The sequence below is a fragment of the Oryctolagus cuniculus genome, chromosome 13, assembly GCF_964237555.1.
Source record: "Oryctolagus cuniculus chromosome 13, mOryCun1.1, whole genome shotgun sequence".
Taxonomy (NCBI): Eukaryota; Metazoa; Chordata; class Mammalia; order Lagomorpha; family Leporidae; genus Oryctolagus; species Oryctolagus cuniculus.
This window is the reverse complement of record NC_091444.1, coordinates 13,409,466-13,434,013: the sequence shown is the minus strand read 5'-3', so window position 1 is coordinate 13,434,013 and position 24,548 is coordinate 13,409,466. Positions and strand designations below refer to the sequence as shown.

The 24,548-nt window shown below is 36.9% G+C and overlaps 1 protein-coding gene across 1 annotated transcript in view; it reads left to right on the top strand.

Annotated features, from left to right (window-relative positions):
* The window catches only part of ZBTB41 (zinc finger and BTB domain containing 41), a 49,551-nt gene extending 28,230 nt beyond the window's left edge, over positions 1 to 21,321 (top strand). The window contains exons 7-11 of the mRNA XM_002717682.5: positions 356 to 451; positions 2,356 to 2,462; positions 4,075 to 4,180; positions 9,324 to 9,412; positions 15,120 to 21,321. Of these exons, the coding sequence (XP_002717728.1) occupies positions 356 to 451; positions 2,356 to 2,462; positions 4,075 to 4,180; positions 9,324 to 9,412; positions 15,120 to 15,775 (1,054 nt within the window). The 3' untranslated portion in view covers positions 15,776 to 21,321. The remainder of the gene's footprint in view (positions 1 to 355; positions 452 to 2,355; positions 2,463 to 4,074; positions 4,181 to 9,323; positions 9,413 to 15,119) is intronic.
* The last annotated feature ends 3,227 nt before the right edge of the window (positions 21,322 to 24,548 follow it).

The following is a 24,548-nucleotide window of genomic DNA, read 5'->3' as shown; positions in this document are numbered from 1 at the left end:
ATTCCTCAGCACATATTTGAAAAGAATAGTGTTGATAAACTTGATTACTTAAATAGTATTACCTTTCCACCAAAATTGACATCAGCTTTACCTAATTCAGTAGTAACAGTTGAACATTTTAAATTTATACTTCTTCAAAATTTGCTTGGATAATCAGATCTCTGAGCAAACCAGTGGTGGAGATTGAAGTTATATTTGTTTTTGTAAGGAAATAGAGCAAACATTTTTGTATACTGACGTGAGTAGTCCAACAAAAAACAAAAGTGTTGTAAGAGAAAGACAGTTGCTGTAGTATGGTAGCTTATCTACACTGACATTTTAAAAATCTTTAAATACATACATTTTTTTAACACAGAACTACTTTGAAAGAACATTTAAGAATCCACAGTGGAGAAAAGCCTCATCTTTGTAGTATTTGTGGACAAAGTTTTCGCCATGGAAGCTCATACAGGTGAGTAAAGCTGTTTTTTCTCTAAATTGAATGAGATAAAATTAAATCTACATATTCCAGATTTTCATCATTTCTCTAATTCAGCTTATTGAATTAAACATTTCTTGGGCTTTATGATGCATAAAAATTATTACTAAATAGATTTTCCCCCAATGTTTTTATTACCTTCATTCTATATTATGAAGCATTATTAAATATTTCATTATTGTGTTTACTAAAGTCTTCACTAAGTTAATGTTATTTAAATATTTATTATTTTGAAAATGTATTAAAAGTCTGATGTTCTAAAGTTAATGTATTTCTCTACTGTTCATTAAATGATGCCTTACCATGAAAATATGGCAACATTTACAACTCTGGAATCCTCAGTTTTAGAAAGTCTTCTGTATATTAGTTGTACATATAACTTATTTAATTATTTTTATGGTTGAATCCCTGACTACATTTGCAGTTTATGGAAAGTTTTTTTCTAAATAAATAATATATAATTCCTTATTGTGAAATGTATATACAGTTTTAATTTTTCTTAGGCTCTTAAGAATTTTAAGACTAATATTTATGATTTAGTTATTATTTCTCTCTATGTTAAAGCAGTATATTTCTCCTTTAGATTTAGTCTTGCCAGTTTACTGGTTTCAGTTACAGTTACCTGCTTTGAAAATTAGTGAATGGGAAAGTTACTCCTGTTGCAAGGAGATAAAGGATTATGAGGATAAAAATAATCAAGTAAAAAGAGTTTTATAATCTGTCTTTGAGTGACAGTAAAATGAACACTTTTAAAAAAATTTTCTTATTTTATATGAAAGAGTGACAGAAAGGGAGAAACAGAGAAAGAGAGATTCTGTCTTCGCTCCACTGGTTCATTTCTCAAATGCCCACAACACCTAGGACTAGGCCAGGCTGAAGCCAGGAGCCAAGAGCTAGGAACTTCATCTGAGTCTCCTATGTGGGTGATAAAGACTCAGATAATTGGGTCATCATCCGCTACTTTTCCAGGCACCTTATCAGGAAGCTGGATCAGAAGTGGAGCAGCTGGAACTTGAACTGGCACTTCAATATATGATGCTGGTGTCACAAGAAGGGGGTCCTAAACCACTTCACCACAGTGCCAGCCTGAAAATGGTCCACATTTTATAAATGTGGAGAAAAGTAGTAAAATGTAATATAATTATTAATACAGTAAATTTTCAACTATATGTAAGTAGTATTAGTTGCCTACAACGAGATTCTCTATCATTTGTGGTATCATTTGCTGTCAATATCACAATTACTCCATTTGTTTAATTTCTATTTTTTCCTCTCCTCATATCTCTTAGATTTGGCTAGTTAAATGGATGATACCCCCAGATACTTGGTAGATTCAGTTAAACAGATATAGGATCTATAAGTCCAGAAAGAATATCACCCAGAAGTGGCTTCAGCATGAGCAAATATTGAATGCTTTTTTAAAAAAATTTTTTTGTTTTTATTAGTTTGATAGAGACAGACTGTGACCTCTCAGCTGCTGGTTCATTCCCCAGATGCTCATCACTTCTGGGGCTGAGCTAGGCCAAAGCCATGAGCCAGTAATAGAGTCTGGGTCTTCCATATGAGTGACATATGAGCCTTTACCTGCTGCCTCTCAGGACGCCTGTTAGTAGGGGGCTGGTTTTAGATAGGCATCTGGGACTCGAATTCAAGCACTCTGATTTGGGATGTGGGCATTCCACCTGACTTCTTAACCTCTAGTTCAGATGTTTCCCGTGAAATGCTTTTTTGAAAGAGGTGAATAGGAACCATGATTTCATATCATGAAAAACTGGGAAGGACTCTGAAAATTATAAAAACGGAGGAATTAATAATTATCAAGGTCTTTCTTTCTGAAATATCCATTTCAGTCATCTTTAATATTTTTTCTATTATAGACTTCACTTACGAGTGCATCACGATGATAAAAGATATGAATGTGATGAATGTGGTAAAACATTTATTCGTCATGACCACCTTACGAAGCACAAAAAAATACATTCAGGTAAGCTGTGTTTTGTATTGCTATTTCCGAAATCCTTTAAAAAATATCTGGAAAGGACATACTATTACATCATGTTTATGTTGACTGTAATTTTAATAAGTTGGTATATTTTGGTTGCTCCTTTGTAACTAAATAGTGATCTGAAAGGCCTTTTTTAAAAAGTAGCTGAAAGCAACATAATTTTATGACATGTTTGTTTACTTTGTGACTATAAAGTTTAAATAATTCTCAAGTTTTTCATTTTGGATATTATGTATATTTGTGTGGTAATTGGTATTGGCACTTTTCACAAAGGGAGAAACTATGGTAATATTTGTCACTTGGATAATTTTGAGAAGTAGCAAAATTTTTTAAAACGGCAATTATTATAATTTGATGTTCAGTTTTCCATTATATTGAATTTGAAACTCTGTCTTTAGAAGAGTACATTAGCTGGCGCCGAGGCTCACTAGGCTAATCCTCCACCTTGCGGCGCCGGCACACCGGGTTCTAGTCCCGGTCGGGCGCCGGATTCTGTCCTGGTTGCCCCTCTTCCAGGCCAGCTCTCTGCTGTGGCCCGGGAGTGCAGTGGAGGATGGCCCAAGTACTTGGGCCCTGCAGCCCATGGGAGACCAGGATAAGTACCTGGAACCATCGGCAAAGGAAGACCTTTCTCTCTGTCTCTCTCACTGTCCACTCTGCCTGTCAAAAAAAAAAAAAAAAAAGTACATTAATAGTACATTAATGATCAATTTCAAATCTTTGTACTCTATAATTTTTATATTTGGGGTTTTTTTCCTCCGATTTTGTTGTTCAAGAGTGCTAAGGGAACAATTATGTAATTACAGTAGTGGTAAAGAGCCATCTGTATGACACAGAACAGGTGACGTTACTAGTATTATATAAAGTATAACAGACAGTAATCATTTGCTTAAAAGTCTCAGCAAGCCAGTCTGATTTATTATCACCACTTGTAAATGATAAAGATCTGATAACTTTCTTCATTGGAATGAATATGTTTTCATTTTTCGAAGAACTTGGGATTCCTAATTCTAGAGATCACATACTGACATTGCACATAAATATTGAGACCAGAATTTTTAAAGACCAAGGCTTTGTAACTGAATGCAAGAACAGGGATGAGAAATTGGACTTATCTAGAATTTTCCACTACATTTGTGTTTTAGCTCATTGTGAATGTAAGAAATCCCCATAGATGAAAGTCTTTTAAAATTAAGTACAAAGATCTGAAAATCAGATTTTTTTTTTTACTTCTTAAAAATCTCTAATGTAAATCCATTTGGAGTGTTTTATATCCAAACATTTTTAGGAATATAAACATTTTTTAAAATTCTGAGTTTCGAAATTACTTAATCTGTCTTGCTTTGTTACATTGAAAGGTGAGATCTGAGGTGTATTACAAAAGACTTCTTATTTCATCTCCAAGTGGGGAAAGGATTTACATGCATGAATTAAGCATGGATGCTTTGAGGAAACATATTTGAATTGGGAATGTAAAGGAAACAGTCCAAAATAAGGATGACTTGGCTTTCATTGTACATTTCACACCAAGAGATTTTAGTTTTTGTTAATTGAAATGCATATTTTAATAAAAATATGTGACTGTTTTAAGGTGAAAAGGCTCATCAGTGTGAAGAATGTGGAAAATGTTTTGGTCGTAGGGATCATCTCACTGTTCATTATAAAAGTGTGCACCTGGGAGAGAAAGTATGGCAAAAGTAAGTGAAAAACCAAAGTTTCTGATAATTACAACATTGGCTGAGTTTCATTTGGAGGCAAGTTACTGCTTGTCTTGTTCATTCTGTTCAACTGGTGATAGGTTAACAAGCTCTTGTGTAGCATCTGTTACTTCTTTGTAGCACTAAAAGAATTAACTCATATTTTTTCCTGCTTGTTTTTGAGTACTTCAGAGGCTAAAATGTAGTAGATCTTGAAGTCAATAACTAATTTGAAATCTGGGAATTCTTTGGGGATATTATTTATCTTTGGTTGCTTTTGCTCTTTGAGAGCTAAATATACTGCCTATTTACTATGTTTAGTAAGACAGCAGTTAGAAGATGTTTGCAGTCAGAAATTAAACTTGTTTCTGGGCCGGCGCCATGGCTCAATAGGCTAATCCTCCACCTAGCAGCGCCAGCACACCGGGTTCTAGTCCCGGTCGGGGTGCCGGATTCTTTCCCGGTTGCCCCTCTTCCAGGCCAGCTCTCTGCTGTGGCCAGGGAGTGCAGTGGAGGATGGCCCAGGTGCTTGGGCCCTGCACCCCATGGGAGACCAGGAGAAGTACCTGGCTCCTGCCTTCGGATCAGTGCGGTGCGCCAGCCATGGCAAAAGAAAACCTTTCTCTCTGTCTCTCTCTCTCTCACACTATCCACTCTGCCTGTCAAAAAAAAAAAAAAAAAAAAAATTAAACTTGTTTCTTTTTTTTTGACAGGCAGAGTGGACAGTGAGAGAGAGAGACAGAGAGAAAGGTCTTCCTTTGCCGTTGGTTCACCCTCCAATGGCCACCACGGCCGGCGCGCTGCGGCCGGCGCACTGCGCTGATCCGATGGCAGGAGCCGGGTACTTATCCTGGTCTCCCATGGGGTGCAGGGCCCAAGCACTTGGGCCATCCTCCACTGCACTCCCTGGACACAGCAGAGAGCTGGCCTGGAAGAGGGGCAACTGGGACAGAATCCGGTGCCCCGACCGGGACTAGAACCCGGTGTGCCTGCGCCGCAAGGCGGAGGATTAGCCTAGTGAGCCGCGGCACCGGCCTTTAAACTTGTTTCTAATCACACTAAGCATTTAAAATAAAATGTTTTATCTGAAGAAAGAATTTGCTGTCTTGAACATCAGCTTTTTAATGTAATTCAGATATCACAGTTTAACTAAAGTTAGTTACTGAGTATAAAATGTTGGAAAAATTCATGTTCCCAGACCAGATATTTGGGGTGAATGATAAGTAACAGACATGATCTGTGGTTCTAAGAAGTGTCGTTTAAAAGTGCTACATATAGGGGCCAGCGCTGTGGTGCAGTGGGTTAATGCCCTGGCCTGAAGCGCTGGCATCTCATATGGGCACCGGTTCTAGTCCCGGTTGCTCCTCTTCCGATCCAGCTCTGTTATGGCCTGGGATATCAATAGAAGATGGCCTAAGTCCTTGGGCCCCTGCACTCACGTGAGAGACCCGGAAGAAGCTCCTGGCTCCTGGCTTTAGATTGGTGCAGCTCCAGCCATTGCAGCCATCTGGGGAGTGAACCAGCGGATGGAAGACCTCTCTCTGTCTCTACCTGTATCTGTAACTCTGTCTTTCAAATAAATAAAATAAATCTTTTAAAAAAAAAGTGCTACATATGAACAAGATATGCATAGTGCATATAAATGTAGTACATAAAAGATCATTTTGAAGAGGAGTAGAGAGTGTGCTATTTGTATTCTTTTTTACATTTTCATATGTTTATTATTTCTTTCACTAATGTTAGCTGATTCACTCATTAATCAATGTATCTAATTTTTTTAAGTTTTTTTTTTTTTTTTAATTTGAAAGTAGAGGATAGAGAGGAAGAGACACAGAACTTCCATCTGTTGGTTCACTCCCCAAATGGCTGTGACGACTGGGGCTGGGCTAGGCTGATGCCAGGAGCTAGGAACTGCATTCTGGTCTCCTGTGTGGGTGGGAGGGGCCCAAGTACTTGGGCTGTCTTCCACTGCTTTCCCAGGCTCGTTAGCTGGAAGCTGTATTAGTAGCAGAGCAGCCAGGACTTGAAGTGCTGCTCCAATGTGGGATGCTGGTATTGCAGGTGGTGACTTAATCCTGCTTTGCTACAATGCCAGCCCCTCATTGAATTATTAATTCAGTATATGCTAGGAATGTTGCTGAGTGGTGGGATAATCAACAATATGCATGATGCTGTTCAGAAGAACTTCAACACGTTGTGAGGATAGATGGAAAAAAGAGTTAGAACTACAAACTCACTAGCTAAAGGGGTTCTGTAACTTTTTTTTTCCTTCAAGACCTCTTTATATCTTTAACAATTATTCAGCAAGGAGCTATTTTGTTATAAACTATGTAATGTGAAAAATCTAACATACAAGTTGTATTACATGAATTACATAAATCATTGAGAAATTAAAACTGAAAATTTTCAGATATTAATTCATTTAAAATACACATGTATGCTAATGTAAATAGCATTTTATAAAAATACTTTATAAAGCTAAAGAAATTAGAAGAGTGGCATTGTTTTACATTTTTATGAATCTCTTCAATGGCTTACTACAATGCAGCTGGGTTGTCATACGTGCTGCAATGTGTGCCTCACACAGATATGGAATTGGAAACAAATGGAGCATTGTAATAGCCTTCTCAGATAATTGTAAATGTCCTTGTTACCACCACTACTAAATTAAACAAGTGGTTGTTTTGTAAAGGTAGTTGCCAGGTGGAATTTGAAACAAGATCTATAAAATGTTCTCGATCTGTTCCATTCAGTTCATGGGTCTGTCTTGTACTTTGAATTTACTTTTTGGCCATACATGCTCTTTTCATGTTATGCATTTGTTATTGAAGTTACAGGTTCACTAAGTTATACAGTTTCTCCAGATGGCACATTTCACGGTGTGGTATCAATGTATTACATTTGTTAGCATGGCCTCTCTCTCAGAGAGGAGCATTGGGAAGCTATCAGGATCACAGTGGCAGAAAATACGTGTTTTCCAAAGTCTTTAATTAGTTTGAATTGAAAGCTGAAACTTTTATCATCAGTTGTTCCCTTTGAAGTGACTGCTCACTTCATTTGATTTTGAAGAAGTGCTTTTTCTTGAGACAGCTGTCATACTTTCATATGCACTAGAATTGCTTCATGTGTACTTCCCATTTCATCACAGTATTAAAAAGGCTGAGATCTGAAAGGTTAAAACTTAGTGAAATTATAATTTTATTGCTTTATCACATCTTTTTCTCTCTGTGCATACATGGTGGTGAAGAAGGCATTTGGGTATCTCCCTTCTTTAGAACTAAGATAATAACACTTTTACCCACCATTTCTTTGCATCATAATATCATATAGTTTTTTTAAGATTTATTTATTTACATGAAATAGTTACAGAAAGGGAGGGAGAGACAGAGAGATACATCCATGCTCTGGTTTACTCCTCAGGTGGCCACAATGGCTGGGCCTGGGCAAGACCGAAGCCAGGAGCCAGGAGCTTCCTCCTGGTCTCCCACGTGGGTACAAGAGCCCAGAAACCTGGGCCACTCTCTGCTGCTTATCCCAGACTATTAGAAGGGAGGTGCACTGACAGTACAACACCAGGACACAAACTGAGCCCAAATGGATTTCCAGTGTCACAGGCAGTGGTCTTACCAGCTCTGTCACAATGCCTGCCCCAGTTACAAAGTAGTTTCATAAAAAAGACCAATAATACCAGTAGCATTTACTCTTTCATCCCCAGTTATAAAAGTCGCCGATATCTTCAGGCATTGCCATGTGTTCCACGGTTGGCAAAACTGCTCCTAGTTGAGTACCGCATCCTCTATCTTTATGGACCCATGGTGACCATTTGTATCTACCATAAATATAACTGGAATGAGACAAACCAAGAAGAGAGTTTAGGAATCTGTTGCTGAGGTTCTCCTGATGCCTCCAGTTTGCCAAATCCAAATCACTTTGTGTGTTTCATCAAGTAGAAGTTCCTAGGAGGCAAGGCTTTTGCTTGTGTCTTGTAAATGTTAGAGTAGATGTGGTGAAAACTGTGAATGGTGTATTACATTGCTATGTAGTGTTGGTTATAATGTGCTAAACATTCTGGTAAAACTTACTGGATATGTTAAGAACAATCTTAGAGAATATTAAATAGCCTCTTGACATAATAATTTTGCCATATGTTCATTAGATATGAATTGCTCCCCAGATGAAGCGATAATGGCATTACCAATGACTGTCACTTAAATGCTAATAGTTTGTGGTGGGGTTGTGGCTCAGTATGTTAAGCTATCATTTGGGATACCCACATCCCATATTGGAGTGCCCAAGATTCTGCCTAACGCACCTGGAAGGCACCAGATGATGGATTAAGTACTTGGGTCCCTTAAAACCACATAGGAGACCTGAATGGAGTTCCTCGCTCCTGACTCCTACCTGGCCAAACCCTAGCTGTTGTGGTCAGAGAGTGAACCAATGGTTGGAAGATATCTCTCTGTGTTTTCCTCTCTCCCTGTCACCATGCCTCTCAAATAAATGATTAAGGAAAACTTTTTTAAAAAGTGCTGGCAGTTTTATAATTATTTTAGTCTTCACTATTAAAATTTAATGTTAAGAATTGTTTAATCCAAAAACACTTTTCAAGGTAACTTTAGGGTACTTTTTAGCTTTATTTATGTCTATATGTAATGAAAGTAAAGGGTTAGTATTTCATTTTTTTTATATAGATACCTATGAAGTTCAAATTTGTAATACTTGCTAGGAACTGAACCAGTGATATCAGTGTCACCTTTTTGATGAATACAGATTTTGCGATTGTTGGACTTTCTTTTTAATCAGCCTCAGCGTATATTTCCTGCTCTTTTTAGTCTGCAACTATGTAGGTCCCATAATCTTCAGTACAGTCAAGATACAGAATGGTTCTGGCATCTCAAATTTCTGCCATTTCCCTTCCCTCTTAAGCCCACCATTGAGGTATTTCCAATTTCTCCTTTACATATTTGATTATCTAATGATAAATATTCAGTGACTTAAAGCAATTGAAAATTTAAGAACTTATTTTTATAGATTCGTTTGTTGAGTATAACAGAAGGAAGAACCGGAGACAAACTGCAAGTGAAATTTTAACTTATTTTCATACAATTATATTGAAAAACTCAAACTTTTTTTGTTTTCTTAGATATAAGGCAACATTTCATCAGTGTGATGTTTGTAAGAAAATTTTTAAAGGCAAATCAAGTCTAGAAATGCATTTTCGGACACATTCAGGTAAAATTTAATCAGTGGTTAAATGTTTTTGTGTAACTACTCAGAAGTATAATGTGAACATGTAAACTTTTTTGTTTTGGGTTAAAATTTTTTTCCTCATTAAACTGTGTATTCATTGTATTGAAGTTCATATCATGAGTGAGTAATATTTTTCACTATTCTGTTACGTAAACTTTGATATTTTAATATTTTTTATAATTTGGCAAAGAAGTTTTTTGCAGTTTTACTAAAATTTTAGCTCTCATCTTTCCCTTTTCTGTTTGTTTATTGATCCTCTTTATTTTACTTTCTGAAGGCTTTTCTTAGGTTTTGTTCCTTTTGTTCTCTTTTAAAAGAATAATGCAAATATGGCTTGATTGTCTTGTTTACAAGTTAACATTGTACTATTTCCTTATTACAAAGCTGTTCATCATTTATATATAGTTGTAGTGGACTACTGTGTTTCAGCTGCCTTCTAGAAATTGTCATTGTCTAACTGTTTCTTTTTTCCCCTGGGAGATGCTACCACATTTTGAAATAAAAAATATGTTGGATTCTTTCTTATAGATTGCCTTAGTCTTTGTTTGCCTCCTTGAACTAATTAACAGTTTTTTAAGCAGTCAGCTTAATAGAACTAATGATTTGCAAGAGATACTGAACTTATAAAAAATTAGTTTGAAATCATTGATAATTTAAGAATTTTGAAACTTCAGGAGCTATTCTAAAGGAGAAATTTAGCAGTGCTGGCTGAATTGCATTAAAAGTTTTGAGAGCATCAATTTATGGTAATTTATTGGAGACCCATGGCAATGAGGAAATTTCTTCCTGGCTATCTTGCAGTTAATTGTACTATTTTTTTAAAGGGTTTATTTATTTAATTGAGAGATAGAGTTAGAGGGAGAGACAGAAAGAGAGGTCTTCCATCCACTGGTTCACTTCCTAAGTGGCCGCAACGGCTGGAGCTGAGCCAATCCTAAGCTAGGAGCCAGGAACAACTTCTGGGTCTCCCATGTGGGTGCAGGGACCCAAGCTCTTGGGTCATCTTCCATTGCTTTCCCAGGCCATATGCAGAGAGCAGGATTGTAAGAGGAACAGCCAGGACACAAACTGGCACCCACATGGGATGCCAGCACTGCAGGCTGAGGCTTAGCCTACTGTGCGACAGCACTAGCCCCGGTTAATTGTACTTTGAGACAAGTCTCTGCCATTTGGGAACTGAAGCTCTGTTACAGAATAAAGCAAAGACTGGCCATTGTGGAATGAAAGGGTGAAATAATCTAAAATGGGTCAGCAAACCGTTGTGAAGGGTTAGTCAGTATTTCAGGTGTGTGAGCCCATCTCTATCACAGTCACTCATTTCTGCTGTTGTGTTATGAAATTGCCCACAAGCAACATGTAAACAAATGAGGATGACTGCGTTCCAATAAAACTTTATTTATAAAAACAAGCAGCAGGCTGGATTTAGTTTATGAGCTGTAATTTGCCAGCTTTGGATTGAAAGTGACCAGCAAGGTAGCCCAGGTAGGATTCTTAGATTGAGTGTTTTGAGAACTGGTTGCCACTTCCCAAGTCCATTTCTGAGATTTGTAAGGTTCCATTTTATCTGTGTGCTGAAAGTTCTAAGTATTTTGAGTAGTTCATAGTAATTACTGAAAATTAATTAACAAAAATGTCAGTTTGCTCATCTCATTTTCTTTCTAGAGAGTGACCTATTAATGTATGTTGAATAGGGGGAAGCAGAGTTGCTAAATTTGCTAATCAGAAGGAAATTTACCAAAGATAGATAGAGAGTAAACTGGGTAGTACATCTACAGAATTGCTCATGCGGAGAAATTTGAAGAATGCTAAACCACCTTTACCTGTATAGCAGTATATACTGCAGTGGCCATCTGAGTAACTTTGTTTTCCCTGATTCTTTGTCTGTAGTTTGGGTGCCTCTGTGCCTTAGATGCACTGCTCAGTTCTTGCTTTTTGGAATCCTCTTAGCCGTATTCCAAACAGACCTTTTCTCTCTGTTAGTATATCTTTTCATCACATGAGGTATAATATAGTGAATTAATTTGAGTTTGGGCCATGTCAATTGTCTTATTTGCTTGAAATGAGACTGACTTGATCAGTATATAGTGTGGGGTGTGCAGATAGTATTTGCTCAGTATTTGTTCAATTAATTATTTATCGTGCTTTCCTATGACTACCTTTTAATTTGTTGGGCTGTTTTAAATGCATAATTAGAGAAATTATTGGAAAATATATAATATTTTCTCGTACAAATGGCTTATTCTCATCCATGTTTGTTTTGCTTGTGTTAACCACAAAGCAGTAATTATTTCTTTGCTTCAGTAGTTGATTGAAATAGAGTACATTAGTTAAAGTTTGCATAAAGCTGACAATAAATTTAGCACTTGATTTTGGTATTGGCTGATTTTTAAAATTTTTATTCGAGGTGAAATCTTGGTAAGTTATTTTTATTGAAGTATAGCACCAAAAGATCTTAATAAATAAGTATAACACCCAAAGGTCTTAATAAATATTTTTGTTACAGTATATATCTAAAGATCTTACTAAATCTTAATAGACAGCTCAGTGAATGTTTATAAATGAATACATCAGTTTTTATAGCCACTACTTAGATGAAGATACAAAACTCCAGAAGCAGCATCTGCAGCCTCCCCCAGAGAAGTAACCTCCTTGACATTGATAAGAACTGCTTGAGTTACATCATAAAAAATTAGTTTTGCATGTTTGAACCTCAGATAAATGGAATCACAGTTTTTTGTCTGACTTCATTCACTCAGTAATATGTCTAGGAGATTCTTCTATGGCAGTTGTTTATTTTCATTATCATGTAAATCTACACACGTTAGCCATTTTACTTTGATGTACACTTGATTTATACTTAGTTTTGTTATGAGTAAGACTATCCTGAACAACCTCATCCATGTCCTTTCATACACGTTTGCATTCATTTCTGTTGGGTATTTGCCTGGCCCTGGGATCCCTGGCTCATAATAAACAGTTTTTCATGGTAACTGTGTCAGTTTCCACTACCACCAATGAAGTTTGAGAACTCTAGTTGCTCTGCGTTTTTGCCCACATTGTCGCTGTGTTTTTTACAATTGCTGATGGGTAACACTGTCTGCAATGGCTCTAGTTTGCCTCTCTGTGATGAGCACTGATGTTGAGCACCTTTCCATGTGCTTATGGGTCACTGGGGTGCCTATTTTTATGGCACCCCAGACTCATTGTCTGCTCATTTTCTCAAATTTAATTGTCTACCTTTTTCTAATTGATTGGTAATAATTCTTTCTATAGCCTGGAGATGTGAGATGAATCCATTGTTTGGTGTTTTTATTTATAATATAGTATATTATATATATATATATAGTGTAGCCCTCCTTTCTACTCTGTGATTTATCTTTTCACTCTTGCAGTGGGATCTTCCAGTGAACAAAGGTTCTGAATTTAAAAGAAGTCAAGCATCTTTTTTTGTTCTTTTGTATCATTTAGCCTAAGGTTAAAAGATTTATTTCAACTTTCATATTTAGACCTGTAAATCCTCTATAATTTATTTTTGTATTTATTATTAGGTAAGGCTGAGGAGAATTTTGTTTCTATATGTGATTATCCAGTTGCTCTGGCATTATGTACTGAAAAGACGGTCATTTTTTTCTCACTGTATTTAATTGGCATATTTGTTTTAAATTAAAGGATCATATATGTGTGACTTGATTCTGAGCTTGATTCTGTTTTATTGTGTTTTATATATCTCCTTGCACTAACACTATTCAATTTTAATTACTGTAGCTTTACAATGAGTCTTAATGTGCAGTATCATAAGTCCTTTGCCATCTTTTCAATATCTTTATTATTCTTATTTTCTTTTTATACAAATTTAAAAATCATTTATAGCTTTCACACACAGAAATATCTAGCAGACATTGTTTGAATTTCAGTGAATTTATGCCCAGTTTTTCCTTTATTTAGTATCTTTATAGTATTGAATCATATATTCCATAGAAACTGAATATCCCTCTATAATTTTTTCTTTTTGAAATTTGCTCAATGATATGTTCTAGTTTTTAGTGTAGGTACCTTACACATCTTTCATAAGATTTGTATCTAGGAATTTGATGCTTTTGTATAAATTTTGAAATATTTTTCAGTTTTATTTTTATTTCTTATATATAAAAATGCAATTGAATATATGCATATATATTGACTTTTTGAACTGACCTTGCTAAATTCTCTTATTAATTTTTTTAGTTTTATCTCTAGATGTTTTGGATTGTTCTAAGCATAGAATAGGTCATCTGAATAATGACAGTTTTATTTTTCCCTTTTAAATCCTTGTAATTCTGGTGCACAAATACAAATGCTTTTTGGTTTTATTGTATTTATTTATTTATTTGAAAAGCAGACCAGAGAGAGAGGGAGAGAGATTTTCCATCTACTGGTTCACTATCCAAATGCCTGCAACAGCCAGCGTTGGGCTGGGTTGAAACAAAGCCTGGGACTGCATAAGGGTCTTCCACATGGGTGGCAGGGACCAGGCACTTGGGTCATTATCTTTGGCCTTCTCAGATGGAGTAACAGGAAGCTGGATTGGAAACTGATAGGATCCTAAGGAATTCTGATACAAGATGTGGGTGTCCCAAGTGTTGGGTTAATCCAGTGAGCCACAATGCCTGCCCCTTGTTTTTGTTTTGTTTTGGGGGATGGGATGCTGTATTGCTTTGCATACTCTCCAGTGTTATGCATTTATTAAGATGATCAAGTTATTTTCCTTTATTTCATTAATGTACAAAGTATATTGACTGATTTTTTTTTTTTTAATGTAAAGCCTTCAATAATTTTTGTACTAAATCTAGATTGGTTCATAGGGTATAAGATGTAGTATGCTATTCCCATGTTATGTCGCTTTAATCCAGCCTTCTCCTGGGACCATATTTGGTCCACCTGTATAATCTTGTTAATCTCTTATTTCAAGTTCTTACACCTGACTCATATCTGAAAGCTCTGTTACCAGCTAAGGTACCATATTCACAGGTTCCATGAATCAGAATATGTACATCTTGGAGAGTTCATTAGTCTGTCTACCATATTGGATAACCTAGAAATTTTCAACGTTTTATATAAAAAAGAAAAAAAACCTGACTCAGGAAGAATTGAAAACTGGTCCCACTTACTTACTTTTTACCCTGATCAACTTTCCTTACTTTGACCTCAGGCTGAAGATGAGTATTACTACTTCTCATTCTCATCCAAAGAAGTAGGTCAATCAGAGTTTGTCTTTTGATTTTTATCCTCCTTAGATTGGAGGAAATCATATCTTTTAGTTTAAGAAATCTTTTTGAAGGCTATGGTAGGGATAACTTTAAACAATGTTAATAATAATAGTAGCTTAGGTTTACCAAGCACTTACACATGCCAGGTAGAATGCTAAGCACAATTACTTTACTTTATTATTTGATCCACTCACCAACTCTATGAAAGAGGTACTGTTACCACATTACCACATTACAGGTTAGGGAACTAGGCTTAGAAGTTGGCTAGCTTGCCAACTAGGGTTTGGCTGGTAAGATGTAAGTTTACTTGTCCTGTCTCCGTTTTGTGATTTATACTATATTATTGCTATTACTAAGTTCTTGCATGTTTTCACATGAAAAAATTGCCACCATACAATCATGTTATCAAGTGAGTGCATTTAATTTCATTTTTGTTCATACAGGTGAAAAGCCATACAAGTGTCAGATTTGCAATCAGTCTTTTAGAATTAAGAAAACTTTAACAAAACATCTGGTTATTCATTCTGATGCCCGACCCTTCAACTGCCAGCACTGTAATGCAACCTTTAAGCGGAAAGACAAGCTGAAATACCACATTGACCACGTTCACGGGATAAAGTCTCCTGATGATCCCCTCAGTACTTCGGAGGAAAAACTTGTGTCCTTACCTGTAGAGTACTCATCTGATGATAAAATCTTTCAAACAGAAACAAAACAGTATATGGACCAGCCTAAAGTTTATCCATCAGAAGCGAAGACTATGTTACAGAATGTGTCTGCTGAAGTTTGTGTTCCAGTAACACTGGTCCCAGTTCACATGCCTGACCCGCCCAGTGACCTGGTGCGTCACACTACTACTCTGCCTCCATCTTCTCATGAAATCCTGTCGTCACCACCACAATCAACCGATTACCCTCGAGCAGCTGATTTAGCTTTTCTTGAAAAATATACTCTCACTCCTCAACCTGCAAATATAGTTCATCCAGTCCGACCTGAACAAATGCTAGATCCTAGAGAACAGTCTTATCTTGGTACATTACTGGGCCTTGATAACACTACTGCTGTTCAGAATATTTCTACTAGTGAGCATCATTCATGAGTCCATCTAAACATTCCACAGACTTTTTGGTGGTCATATGTTAATGTAGCCAAGAGCTGATGGCTCATCAGTTAATAGGGCTGCTATTTTTTTTTTTTATTTTCTCTGGTTTCCCAAGTCCTCAGAACAGTTTCATATCAAGGAAACTATGTGTGTTTGTTTACTGAACATATGAATATTTGGACACATTTTCTGGCATAGTATTTGAAGCAAATATTTTTGTGATTTTTTTTAAAAAGATGATTTAGTACTAATTTTTAATGGGTTCTCAAATTTTTCAGAATTATTAGCTACTGACAATTTTTTTTAATCACCAGTAGAAATTTTTATTCTTTAGTCTCATTCCTTTTTTCTCCCTTTCCCATCTTAACAAACAGCTTCAGGACCATGCAGCCTTTAAGGAGGAATGTAAAGACTATATGAATAATTGCAACTGTTCTTTATCCCAACTTAAGGTTCATTATCAGTTCACCCAGATTTTTAAAATCAAAATTAGGAATTTGAATTTATAAAAAAAACTTGGATATTTTTATGTTGTCTTTCCATCTGTCCATAATTGTAGGTCATCCTTTGGACTGTAGACAAACTTAAAGCCAGAAAACAAATGTAAGATTAACTTTTAAACAAAGTATAGGGTTGAAATAATTATCCAGATAATTGATTTTTACCTGTATTCAATTATTATGAATAAGAAATAAAACCTTAGGTCTAGGCATTAAAGTTTACAAATTAAAAATGTTCTAAGAGAACTATGACACTTTTAACTAGATGTCATTCTGATTCACCTTTTGTACTTTGCCATTTATTTCAGAAACATTAACAATGTAATACAACATAAGTCTTCATCTCACTAAGGAAGGGGTGATTATAACTAACGACATTTCATTGAATATACTTGTTTGATTTCATTTACTTTGATTGAAACTAAGGAACAGAACCTAGATATTTCATGTATAATTGTTATAAGAGGTGCCAAATTGTAAAATTTGTGTCTAATTTAACTCTGTGTCATTTAACTAAATGCAACCACTACTTATATACAAATTTGCATGCGATTCGGGTCTTTATATTTGCTTTCACATTTTATTAATGTCTGTAATTATCCTTGATTTTTATTTTGTATGAGACAAAAGTTAAGGACATGTGAAAGGAAATAACAGTTACAGTAAAACCTCGCTGATTAAAATTAATTGAGGAAAAAGTTAAAATTATAACTTACCTGTAAGGACATGCACTTTCCATATTTTCAAGTCAATTAAAATTTAAACTAGGAAAATATTTCCTAGGAAGATTGCTTGAGGACTAGACTAGGCAGGGTTGATTTATTAGCATGTCATTTTTATGTGAACTACTGGAAACTAGCAGTTTTAAACATTTTCTGTTTCATGTGTGTTTACACTCCCAATTGCGTTAAGCACTTTTTTTGTTTGTTTGTTTGTAAAGTCTGGCCTGGCCCTTGGGGGGGGGGGGGATGAATAAAATAATGAACTTTTAATGAATAAAATTTAACCAGTTAGAAATGGGGGGAATTCTCTGCTGAAGCACTTAAGAAATGAAGGTACTTTACAGGAACTTTTGCCATGCTAGTGAAGATGAAACAAAAGAAAAAAAAAATGTTGAGAATGGAGGCAGTTAACCAAAGTAGCTCATATAAATGGTAAAACCAACCTGAGTTTTTGCCTCACTTGTCAAGGTTTGGTTATAATTATATGAGGACCAGTACACCTAATTACTGCATTATTTCCTTTTAAATCATTCTTACTTTTTGTGGAAATGTTATATCTGAGGTACTTACATGGCTGGGCTTGATGGTATGAGGTACTGTTGCTCTGTTAGGCTTTCAAATTGATCTAAACATACCTATCTTTATGATTTTTATCATAAAGACTGACAAGATTTAACTAAAAATTTTACTATAATGGAAAGAAATCTTACCTGCAAATATACCTGCCTTACATATAACCGAATATAAAAAATTTGGACTTACAGAAAGGCAATTGGTATATATATGTGTGTATGTATATGGTATATTATATATTTGATGGCAGAAAAAAAAGGATATTGCATTTTCACATTGAAAAGAATACTTTGCTTTTTGAAGGTATTTACAGTAGGGTTCCTTCAATAATGATGTCCTAATGCTTTAAATATATGATTTAGTAGTAGGAATTGGTTTACATAGAACTCTTCTGGAATACATCTCTTATATAAAGTGAAATATTGTATAATTGTATTTAGTTATTACTAGAGATAACTGAAACTTGAATAGTGGTTTACTATTTTATAAAATGCTTTCACACATGCTATCTTATTTGAACCTCATAACCAGCTCAGAAATAGAAAGGACATGCTGTGTTCCCATGTTAGGAGAAATCTGAGATTAAGATGAAAGGAGTCACTTTAGCTCATGTGGTCAAGAAGTAGCAGAGCTACTAGTAGGGAAAGGGGCAGCGAGCATTGATGAATGCTCACTGTGTGCCAGGCACTACGTTCTCTCTCCTTTAGTCCTAACCCAATCAACAGAGTGGGTACTGTAATTCTTAGGAAGAAATGGTCTCAACAGGTGCACAGAAACAACACAACAACAAACTCATCTGCTGCCTCTAATTTCCAGAAGTATAAGAAAATCTTAAATAGTAAAAACCTCATAGATTTGGGCAAACTGAATGTATATAAGATTTTGAAGTTGGCACAAAAAGTATGAGGCCTGTTTTCAGATGACCTTTCTATAACTCTAAAATCTGCTTATTTTGTAAATATACATAAAATTTAGAATCTGGTAACTAAGTTTAGCCTCATTCTGAATTCTTTATTTTATGAGTATAATTTATTGTTTTAAATTAATTTTAGCAGATAGCAGTTAGCACTTAATCTGTACATTGAATAATTTATCATGTACAGAAATTGGTTTTGAACTTAAATGCACCAAAGATTTTTAGTAGGTATTATATAGTTTAAAAAATATAAATTCTTTGTTGTTTGAATAAATATTTGTCCAAAGAAGCACATTTGAAGTCCTGGAATAATGGATTTTTAAAAAGTCGTTAGTTTGAATACTGAGATGAAGTATTAAGTGTTTGTGTCTATATGTATAAAAATAAGAACAGAAAAAATACTCTGGGAATAGTCATACTGACAAACTGGTGACAAGTAATAATACTGTTTTCCTCAGTTTAATTAATTGAATGTTATGTTTTTAGTGAACACTATCAAATGCTAAATGATAAGCTTATTTTTTACACTACACCACATATTATGAAAATAATTTTTGCCTTAGAATTTTTTTTTTCAAGTCAAGATTATTTTTCTAAGAAACCCTATCTGCTTCTTGCAGCCTAAAATACCATCTGAGGTTAGGGTTTGTTCCTTGTGCCAGCAAGATTTAACCAATACCTATAAAGGTAGTGATCTTTGCATACTTTTATGTAATTTAGACATTGCTGGGAGAAGAGGAACAGCAAAAAGATTTTAGATTGGTGCTTTACTAAGAGACTTCCTTTTAAGTGGTGGTAGATCATTAAATAGGTACACTAATACATTTTTCTATCAATTTTAAAAATTTTGAAACATCTTTGTAGAGTGAAGATAAACTGTTATTTAAGGGCTAATAAGTACTTAGATATCGTTCATTGCTTTTCACTCTATAAGTGCAAACATAGAGTTAAGCTGCTTTGTTTATAAGCTTGAGTTTTCTTCCTGCCATAGTATAAAACATCACTGATGGAAAGTCAGATTTTGAGCATTAGCTCTTTGACAGTGTCCTTTTATACCCACTCATTTCTGTATTGAATGCTTTGTGCCTTTTCTATGTGTTATAGTTACGGTTGATCCTGCTGGCTAGATTGTACTGGTTAATAAATGATGTTTTGTTTTCAGTTCGGGGGTTTTTTGATTATGGGTCTTAATGTTTAGTTGCCTGCTGGTAAGGCAACATTTTTTTTTTTTAGGTTGCTTTAAGTTTACATAGAAAAATTGGCACTAAGTACTAGTGTGGACTTTTGTTATTATGATTTATATATTTTTTTAAAAGAATTATCTATCGTGGCCTTTATCATTACTCTAAGCCACTCCAGGGCCTGTCTCTAGATGCTTATTAGAGGAATCTGACAGATAAGTAGGGCATTTGTCTGTCTTTCCATCTCTTTCTGTCTGTCTCTTATCAAATAACTAGTTACCATAACCACACCACACAACTTTGCACTGTTAAGACTTCTTATTTCAGTTTGCCTAAAACTGAACAAGAGGTGATAGTTTGAGGTGAATTTATCCTTAGGAGCAGCAACATCCCAACCAACATGTAACTTGAGTTGATGAACTCAGGAAAAAATAGATTAAACAATCGTATTTGGATATTTTTAGATTTGGTGCCAAATTTGAGATGACTGAAAACATATTCTTTAATAGGGAACAAGTAGCATTTCTAAACCTTAAGTAGTATGATAAATGTTACTTGCTTTAGAGTGAATAATGGATAATATGAGAGTAATTTTCTAAACAGTTTCTAGACACTTTCTCCTTACATCTTACCTTTTTTTCTTGTTCTTTTACACGTTTCTCTTATAGTCTAGTGGTTTTGGGGTGGGGGTTTCTGCCTTATTTCCTCTGAAATCATTTTTACTTAAGGTGCATTTTTCCCAATAATATTAGCATGCTTTCTGCTCTTTCTCTTGGGAAATAGCATTAATAAGATAGAAGTAATAGGATTAGGTTATGTGGAAGATGAGAGAAAGCAGGTTTTAGTAGAGAGAGTGTGCCTACGTTTTGCTTATTTATGTTTCAACTTGCTATGTATTGGTCTTCTGTCTATGACTCTTGAAAAATCCCATAAGTAATATTTAGTCTCTGCAGCCACTTAAATATAGAGAAATTAAAGATCTTTTTTGGAGCATAGAGGTTTGTACAAAGATGGAAATGACTCTTGTTTTCCAAATTCTTAGACAAAAATAATTTCAGTGCTTAAATTACTGTTTGAGATTCTAAAATACTCTTAACTGAAGAGCATGTGCACATCTCATTTTTCATTGCACCTCTTTGCTTGGTATTCCTGCTTGCATTAAAGTTGGACAATGTACTGTGGTGTCAAAATATTTATTCCTTCCAACAATCAAACTCTTATTATCCATGCCTCTTGATAAAACTGTATCACACTTGATGAATGTGGCTGCCAAAAGATGACACAAAGCTGGGCATTCAGCTGCTGCGTGTTGTGTGGTAAATACTCTGATGAAGGGGATTTATGTTGTACATTAAAGTGGAAATGCTTTTGAACTTGCTTTCAGTCTCAAATCATAATTTTTGTTTTTAATTAAGGATACTTTTAAAAGAAATGACAAAAAAATCTAAACTGTCAAAATTCATTATTGTCAATTGTGTGTAAAATATATTGTGAGTTTTATAGATATTTTGGTTGTCTCATGTTTATTAAGTACCAATGTCTTTATAGAAAAATTCAGTTCTCTGTGAAGAATAGGAAGTGTCTTGTATATCGAACTAGTTCTTTATGTTATTTTGATATTTAAAATAAATATGAAGTTTGTTCCTGATAAGCCCATCTAGGTTTTATTATATTGTCTTAGCATGGAGACACTGTGCTCTGCATGCCTGTGAAAAAAATTGAATGCAAGACCATTGACAAATGGAAAACCAAGCATCTTGGGGCACATTTTAAGAACTTTCATTTCTCATAAGCTACACATTACTTTGAAATATTTTGTTTACTAAACGCAGACCGTTAAACTATTTAACGATGTTGAGTGTCTAATGTAAATTCAAATGTCAGTGATGACTATTTGGCTTCAAGTAATCATTTTTTAAAAAATACAGCAAAATCCTATTAATAGAGTAAGATATAATACTAGAGTGGCCCCTCTTTTCTCTAACCCCCTCACTTCCAGACCCCCACCTGCTGGCCATGGTAGAAATGGTGACTGGTTAGGCACAACCAGAACACCACTGGACAGAACCCCAATCTTGCATGCAGTCATCTCCGCCTAGCACCCCATCAGTGTTAAACAGGCCATCATTCTATCAAGGGAGCTGCTTTTGAGTGTTGGAAGACCAGTAGATTCTACAAGCAGGGGCCCTTTTCTGCAAAGTGAGTCTTCTGATTTGGAGGCAGTGTTGTGTGTGATGCTTAGTTCCATCTGTTGCTAACTAACAAATTACACCAAGCCAAGTGGCGTCAAACAACAGGTTACTTACTACCTGCCAGTTTGTGGGACAAGTAATGGAATGTTGCATGTTAACATCCAATTTTATGATCCTTTGTATCTCAAGTCAGCAGATTTCTTTGTAAAGGGCTAGACACTAAAGTTATACAGGCCATATGATTTTTTAAAAAGATTTATTTATTTGGACTGGCACCATGGCTCACTAGGCTAATCCTCTGCCTGCGGCACTGGCACACCAGGTTCTAGTCGCAGTCAGGGTGCCGGATTCTGTCCCGGTTGCCCTTCTTCCAGGCCAGCTCTTTTCTGTGGCCCGGGAGTGCAGTGGAGGATGGCCCAAGTGCTTGGGCCCTGCACCCACGTGTAAGACCAGGAGAAGCACCTGTCTCCTCTCCTGGCTTCGGATCCGCATGATGTGCCGGCCACAGCGCGCTGGCCGCAGCAGCTATTGGAGGGTGAACCCATGGCAAAGGAAGACCTTTCTCTCTGTCTCTCTCACTGTCCACTCTGCCTGTCAAAAAAAAAAAATTATTTATTTGAAAGGCAGAGAGGAGGAGAGAGAGAGTGGTCTTCTATCCACTGGTTCACTCCCCAATAGTCAGCAACTTCTGAGCTGCAGGGATCTGAAGCCAGGAGCTTTTCTGGGTCTCCCACGTGGGTGCAGGGGCCCAAGGACTTGGGCCATCTTCCAAAGCTTTCCCAGGTCATAGCAGAGAGCTGGATTGGAAGTGGAGCAGCCAGGTCTTTTTTTTTTTTTTTTTTTTTGACAGGCAGAGTGGACAGTGAGAGACACAGAGAGAAAGGTCCTCCTTTGCCGTTGGTTCACCCTCCAATGGCCGCTGCAGCTGGTGCACCACGCTGATCCGAAGGCAGGAGCCAGGTACTTCTCCTGGTCTCCCATGGGGTGCAGGGCCCAAGCACCTGGGCCATCCTCCACTGCACTCCTGGGCCACAGCAGAGAGCTGGCCTGGAAGAGGGGCAACCGGGACAGAATCCGGCACCCTGACTGCGACTAGAACCTGGTGTGCCAGTGCCGCAGGCAGAGGATTAGCCTAGTGAGCTGCGGCACTGGCCAAGCCAGGTCTTCAACCAGCACCCATATGGAATCCTGACACTGCAGGCAATGGCATTACCTGCTATGCCATAGTGCCAGCCCCCATTTTTTTTTTTTTTTTTTTGACTTGCAGAGTGGACAGAGAGAAAAGTCTTCTTTTTCCGTTGGTTTACCCCCCAATGGCCGCTGCGGCCAGCGTGCTGCAGCAGGCACACCACACTGATCCGAAGCCGGGAGCCAGGTGTTCTGGTCTCCCACACGGTTGCAGGGCCCAAGGACTTGGGCCATCCTCCACTGCACTCCCGGGCCACAGCAGAGAGCTGGACTGGAAGAGGAGCAACCGGGACAGAACCGGCACCCCGACCGGGACTAGAACCCGGTGTGCTGGTGCCGCAGGCGGAGGATTAGCCTATTGAGTCGTGGCACTGGCCTATGATTTGTTTCATAGCTGTTCTGCCATTGTAGTAGAAAAGCTATCATGGAAGATATGCAAATGAATGGGCATGGCTTCATTCCAGTAAAATTTCCTAAACATCAGGGAGCCAGATTTGGGCTTCAGGTCTTAGTTGTTTCGACCTGGACTAGGTAATAGTTGAGATGATAGACAGTTTGGCTTGTATAGTCACCTCCCTAGGCTTAGACATTTAGTCTCTACCAGCCCAATAGCAAAACAACTAAAAAAGGATCAGCTTTTCAAATGGTGAGTGCTTGTCTGCAGAGGAAGACTGACCTTATTGCTAAGCCTGGAATTTTGTGTTGTGATTCTGCTCTGTAAACTTGCCAGAGCTTCTGTTCTATACCTCTGATTGTCATACACAGTTGAGTCTTTTAGGCCATGTAACATGAAAAGCCGGGCAGCACTCAGTGCAACCTGGACCTGCCCCAGAGGCCTTCCCAGGTCCAGGCCCCACTTGAAAAATGCAGATCTTAGCAGTTTACCAGTTAAATAGATTGCTGAGACATACCCTAATAAAGTATTCACTGCCTGAAAACAAGACAAAATATAGCAAGTGGTAATTTATTTTAGAATGGATATTCTGGCATATCTGACCATTGAAACCCTATAACTTTATTGATGTGGCAAAACTCTGAACTTTGTTAGAATGCTATGGTTTGAATATGATTTGGCCCCCAAATCCATGCAGGTTAGACAACAAAATCATGTTAACGCTAGTAAGAGAATGAAAAATTAATCCAATTATGGTAAAGCCTTTGGAAATGGTAAGATTGAGGTCGGCTGGCACTGTGGCTCAATAGGCTAATCCTCCGCCTGCGGCGCTGGCACACCAGGTTCTGTCCCGGTTGCTTTTCTTCCAGTCCAGCTCTCTGCCGTGGCCTGGGAGTGCAGTGGAGTATGGCCCAAGTGCTTGGGCCCTGCACCCGCATGGGAGACCAGGAGAAGCATCTGGCTCCTGGCTGCTGATCAGCGTGGTGCGCCGGCCGCAGCGCGATGGCCACAGCGGCCATTAGAGGGTGAACCAAGGGCAAAGGAAGACCTTTCTGTCCCTCTCTCTCACTGTCCACTCTGCCTGTCAAAAAAAAAAAAAATTAG